The sequence below is a fragment of the Poecilia reticulata genome, linkage group LG21 (genome assembly GCF_000633615.1).
Source record: "Poecilia reticulata strain Guanapo linkage group LG21, Guppy_female_1.0+MT, whole genome shotgun sequence".
NCBI classification, from domain to species: domain Eukaryota; kingdom Metazoa; phylum Chordata; class Actinopteri; order Cyprinodontiformes; family Poeciliidae; genus Poecilia; species Poecilia reticulata.
In genome coordinates this window covers 842,830-848,977 of record NC_024351.1, presented here as the reverse complement: position 1 = coordinate 848,977, position 6,148 = coordinate 842,830, and the positions used below count along the sequence as shown (strand labels likewise).

Genomic DNA, 6,148 nt, shown 5'->3' with positions numbered 1-6,148 from the left:
GGTCAGCAGGTGAGGAAGGGCAGCAGGTGAGGATGGTCAGCAGGTGAGGAAGGTCAGCAGGTGAGGTACCTGGAGCAGCAGGTGGTACTTGAGGATCCTCTGGACGGGTTTGAGCAGGTAGGAGCCCAGAGGCAGCGAATGCTTCAGCGACGCCTGGCGGTCCCGGAAAAACTTGGCCACAGATTTATTGTTCATGCACTTCGTCAGCGCTTCCACCGACCTGCAACAGGTGAGGTTGGAACAGGTGAGTCAGGCTTTAAACGTCAGGTGACTGCAACTGAGACTGCCACCTAGTGGTGTGGAGGTAGAAACAGAGAAAAGGTGAATTGTAGGTAGATATTACTAGTAACGCAGCTAATGATTAGTTATTGATTGGTCTGTTGAATATTCTGATGATTAATCAATTATTCTGACAATTATTAATCACATTTCTGATTAATCAGATATTTTGACGATTAATTGATTATTCTGTCGATTAATCATGACAGTTCGATTAATCGCTTTGGGTAATGAATGGGTGAACTGGAAGCTGTGAGCAGGAGGAACCCCAGAGCTGCTCGGTTCAGGACTTACTCTGGGTAGCTGGTGCAGTACTGGGTGTAGATATCGAAGTCTTCACTCTGGAACAAACCAGACATCAGATGAAGACTTTCCTCAGAGCAGCAGGACCAGTCTCACCTCCATGTTGGGCTTCAACCGACCTTTGACACGAAGCAGCTGGCGATGGCGACGGGGTCGTTGTCGCATTGCTCCAGGTCCTGCAGCAGCTCGCTGTGAAATGGAGGAACGGCGTCTAGTTTGCTCATACTGAATGCCTTTCAGTTAGCTTCAGCTAGCATCAGTTAGCTTCAGCTGGCTTCTGCTAGCTTCAGCTAGCATCAGTTAGCTTCAGCTAGCATCAGTTAGCTTCAGTTAGCATCAGTCAGCTGGCTTCAGTTGGCTTCTGCTAGCTTCAGCTGGCTTCTGCTAGCTTCAGCTGGCTTCTGCTAGCATCAGCTGGCTTCTGCTAGCTTCAGCTAACGTCAGTTAGCTTCAGCTGGCTTCTGCTAGCGTCAGTCAGCTGGCTTCAGTTGGCTTCTGCTAGCTTCAGCTGGCTTCAGGTGGCTTCTACTAGCTTCAGCTAGCGTCAGTTAGCTTCAGCTGGCTTCAGTTAGCTTCAGTTAGCGTCAGTCAGCTGGCTTCAGTTAGCTTCAGCTGGCTTCTGCTAGCTTCAGCTAGCGTCAGTCAGCTGGTTTAAGTTGGCTTCTGCTAGCTTCAACTGGCTTCTGCTAGCTTCAGCTAGCGTCAGTCAGCTGGCTTCAATTGGCTTCTGCTAGCTTCGGCTGGCTTCTGCTAGCTTCAGCTGGCTTCAGTTAGCTTTTGCTAGTGTCAGCTGGCTTCAGTTAGCTTCAGCTAGCTTCTGCTAGTGTCAGCTGGCTTCTGCTAGCTTCAGTTAGCTTCTGCTAGCTTCTGCCATCTTCAGCTGGCTTCTGATAGCTTCAGCTGGCTTCTGCTAGTGTCAGTTAGCTTCATCTAGCATCTCCTCACCTGTTGAACTCGTAGATGTCCTCAATGTTCCCGAAAAGGTCGCAGACCAGCTTGGGGTGGTTGGACAGTTCCGACTCGTCGATGATGTGAGCGAGGTAATCCTGAGGAGGATGAAGAGGATGAGGATGAAGGTTTTATTCCACTTTCAGAATTCAACATAAATAAACTGAAGTCACATCTAAAAAAATCAAGAGCATTGAATTAAATATTATTAATAATTTTTTATAAATAATCGCAAAACAGTTTTGATTGTAATGCTGACTTTCCTCCAGCAGGGGGCAGACTGGATCTGTTGGATCCTTCAGTTTGTTTCTGTAGTTTGGAGGAAATCAAAATGTATCTTTATGGTATTAAATGGAAAAATGTGTTATTTTGTACTTTTTTAAAGACCTCAGTCAGTATTTAATATCTTTTAAAGGCACTCAGACTGATGCTAAAAATAAAACAAGTCTTTTGATTTATTTTGACCAAATCTCGTTCAGCTTCTATGCATGGATCCATCTGTTGTTTTCTGGGTTGTGGAGCATATCCGGGTTAAAACGCCTCCCTTGGTTCTGGTTCTGATCCGTGTTTCCAACCGTCTCTCTCCCTCTGACCCTGGGCGTTACATAAGCAGGTAATTCCTGCTAATCTGTTAATTATAGGGCCAGGTCACTTCCTCCAGCAGCAGGACGTGTCCGTCCGTGTCCCCGTCAGCTGAATGTCCTCTGAAGAAACGAAGCAGCTTCCCGTTTCAAGCTGAACTTCGTGGATTTGACAGAGGAAATCGTTTTGGAATCAGCCTGAAAGTAAAACCTGTCCAGGTGAAAATGAGAGACCTGACCTGCAAACTCACTGCACAGAAAGGACGACCTCCAGACCACCAGGGGGAGCCGATGGGGCCGTACCCTCACTGAAAACCTTGATTGTGGTTGAAATGATTAATCGGCTTCATCGCAATGACTGATAAATTATTGTCAACTAATATAATTTATCCATTAATCAGCTGATTCAGTAATCAATTGATTAATAATTAATGAGTTAAATCATTTGCATCTTCTGAAGTATTTCTAATATTGAATGAAAAATCTGCAGAGAGTGAATATTTTTGAAAGATTGTGACGTTTGCTCATTAAAATATAATTGATTAATCGTCAGAATAACCAATAGAACAATCGATTACTTTGGTAATCGACAGCGGAGGAGGAGAGCATCTGATTGGTCCGATCAGCAGGAAGGAAGGTCAGACGGACAGGAAGAGCCAACATGGCGCCTCTGACTCACCTCCACTATGATCTTCAGGTCTCTGACGTACATCCGCTCCGTCTCGATGATCTCCATGACGATGCGGTCCAGATACTTCAGCTTGGGGTCGGGCACCATGGTGGCGCCCACGAAGGGCAGCGCCGGCTGCCGGCGGCTGGACGCTCGGCTCGGAGTCGCCGCTTTGTTGTTGTTGTTCTTGTTGTGAACGAAGCTCCGCCCCCTTTTCTCAGGACTCGGGTTCTGGTTCAGGTCGACGCCGGAGGACGGCGGCGGGGCGACGTAGTCGTCCCTGGAGGACCCGGACCCGGAGGACAGCGTGGAGATCAGGCTGAGCGGGCGCTGGCCCGACGCCGGCGGGTCGGAGGGGTCAGAGGGCGTGGCGGACGGCTCATCGCTGCTGATGGAGGCGATGGACAGGCGAGGCGACTCTGACGACCACACAAAGAAATCACAACAGAAACCGAGTCAGAACCACCATGTTGTGACAGTACCGACCCCTGTGGGCTCAAACTGCCAATTACAACCAAAAGGAGAATCCAGGGGAAAAACGTTTAATATGAAAACTGCCAGAGACCCGACAGAATCAGACGCCCTGTAGCGGACATTTCTCGGTTAAAGGAGGGTCAGAACTCATTTAGTGAGATGGGAAACGCGCCAGGAGGAAACGTCCTCGTTAAAGCCACAGCTTTGCTAAAATAAGACGCAGAACTTTTTAAACGAAATGCTTAGCATCTGGGATTTTCAGCTCATTGAACCAAATTTAAGCGCACACCACTCCAGATTGTGCATAGGGGCTGGAGTCGCGGTTCAAAGGTCACCGAGTCACAACAAGCAGGTCCAGAAAAAAATGATTAAAATTGTGGATCATTCTGGCATCTAAACCGTGAGGAGTTTGTTTCAGGTTCCTGCAGGAACAGGAAGTGAAACATGAGTTTTAAAGGAAACAACAAAGCAGTGAATCACAAGCTGCTGCAAACATGTGAGGAACTCTGGGAATGGAGAGTTCATCAGGTTCTTTACGTTCTTTTCAGCTGGTCGATTCGATTCAGGAGAAATCAGAACGAAATGAACAGAATCAAAATCACTGAAACATGATTTAACCCAGCGAGGCGGAGCGCCGCCCCTTTAAATGGAGGGCATGATTTAACACAGCGCCGCCCCTTTAAATGGAGGGAAAAGAAGAACTGCAGGTTAAAGTTCAGCTGACGACCCGCGGGATTCCCCAAGGCCCCCGACTCGGCCCACTGGCATTTAATAAACTTCAGCTTTTATTCACCGACCAGGACCAGAACCAGGACCAGAACCAGGACCAGAACCAGGACCAGGACCTGGACCAGAACCAGGACCTGGACCAGAACCAGGACCTGGACCAGAATCAGAACCAGGACCTGGACCAGAATCAGGACCTGAATCACAACCAGGACCAGGACCTGAATCAGAACCAGGACCTGGACCAGAACCAGGACCTGGACCAGAATCAGGACCAGAACCTGGACCAGAACCAGGACCTGGACCAGAATCAGGACCAGAACCAGGACCTGGACCAGAAACAGGACCTGGACCAGGACCAGAACCAGGACCTGGACCAGAACCAGGACCTGGACCAGAACCTGGACCAGGACCTGGACCAGAACCAGAACCAGAACCAGAACCAGGACCTGGACCAGAAACAGGACCTGGACCAGAGGTTCTGTTCAAACACCTGCTCCTCCTTTGGAAACACAATTTAAATACAAATGAAACCTGTACAAAGGTCAAAGGTCATCATGCAGAGAGTATTTGGCCTCCTTGCAGATTTTCTCCGACTTTTTGTCGCAATTAAAACCGAAAAGGAGACAAAAAAACTTAAGATGAGAAACTGAAACGTATTGAAACAGAATAATAATATAATGTTACACCATGAAGTGAATCTTATTTTATGTCTGATGACAGTAAAACATTCAATTAAAACATTCTAAAAGGTTCTGTTATAAAATCCATCAGTTTATATTTAAATAGTTTGGTGCATGAAACTATTTTACTTAAGTTGTCAGTATTAACTCAGCTGCCTGGGTCACTGATAACTATATCCAAACTATAATTTTACAAAGAATAAAGCAGATTAAAATGGATTATTTTAGCATTTTGAATCGATTCAGAATCTTGATTCTCTATAGAACTGATTTTTCTGCACCTCAAACAATATGATTAATAAACACGTTAATGTAAAAACTCAGTGTTATGATAAGCAAAACTCATTAGAAAGAGAAAAATAAAAATTAAAGCACTTGTTTTTGAGTTTTGTACCTTAAAATAACAATTTAATTAAAACGAGACTCAGTAAAACCAGAGCATTTTTATTAAAACGAAATTTAAAACTAGTTAAAAACACAAACGATGTCACAGTTTGGCAGAAAGTCAAGTTAGATGAAAACCTTGTTAGGAGAAAACAAAGAAAGAAACTTAACAAGGAGAAACTTTTAATAAAAATATAAAAGTTTCTGTTAAAAGTTTTTAACAAAATATAAAAGTTGTTCTGAGGTTTAAACAGAGTATCAGAACAGAAAGTGGAAAACTCAGCAAAGTCCAGAGAGCAAAACCAGCTGCAGCTTCAGGGTGAGGAAGAGGAGGAGGAGGAGGAAGAGGAGGAGCGGTGGAGTTTGAATGAAAACATTCGTCCACGCTGCGGCGGTCCGTTAGCCGCCCAGCGAGGCGTTCACTGACCCTGCAGGAAGTTTGTGGAGCTGATCCAGTCAGTTCCCATTAAACATCTGGACTCCTGTCAGGTCCGTTACGGCCAGCAGAACCTCGGATCAAAGCCAGAACCCGACAGAACCGGCAGGAAGCCCGACCTTCACGGCTTTTAGAGGATTTCACTCACCGATCCGGCGCAGCGGCCGGCCGGCCGAGGCGCTCCTGAAGCAGATCGTCACCTTCTGCTCTGAGCAGGAACACCTGACCACAGCAGCTGCTCTTCCTCCTCCTCCTCCTCCTCCTCCTCCTCCTCCTCCTCCCAGGCTCCTCCAGAACCCCCTCTGTTGCCCCATCACACCCAGAACCGTTTACTGGGGTCTGATCTTCCTGCAGCTCAGCTGCAGCAGAGAGGGAAGGTTTAACACAGGGAGGAAGAGGAGCAGGAGGAGGAGGAAGGTCTGGGACTGGAGGTCAGTAAACTAACCACCACACACACCAGGAGGTCACAGCGCCCCCTACAGGTCACCGAGTCACAACAAGCAGGTATAAATGAACCCTGAGTTTCTCCATCTGGTGGGAATCAACTGGGACCAACCAGCTGCTACTGGTCCGACTGTTTAAACATTTAAAACTCCTATCTGCTCTCTGATTGGTGGGCGTGTGCTGCTCTCTGATTGGTGGGCGTGTGCTGCTCTCTGATTGG

General features: G+C 47.0%; 1 protein-coding gene across 1 annotated transcript in view; it reads right to left on the bottom strand.

The window, feature by feature from the left end:
• The window catches only part of LOC103457137 (pleckstrin homology domain-containing family G member 3), a 23,582-nt gene that overhangs the window by 6,630 nt on the left and 10,804 nt on the right, over positions 1–6,148 (bottom strand). Inside the window, exons 3-7 of the mRNA XM_008397091.2 lie at positions 2,791–3,200; positions 1,528–1,628; positions 702–771; positions 574–620; positions 70–220 (exon numbers count right to left, since the gene is read on the bottom strand). Of these exons, the coding sequence (XP_008395313.1) occupies positions 70–220; positions 574–620; positions 702–771; positions 1,528–1,628; positions 2,791–3,200 (779 nt within the window). The remainder of the gene's footprint in view (positions 1–69; positions 221–573; positions 621–701; positions 772–1,527; positions 1,629–2,790; positions 3,201–6,148) is intronic.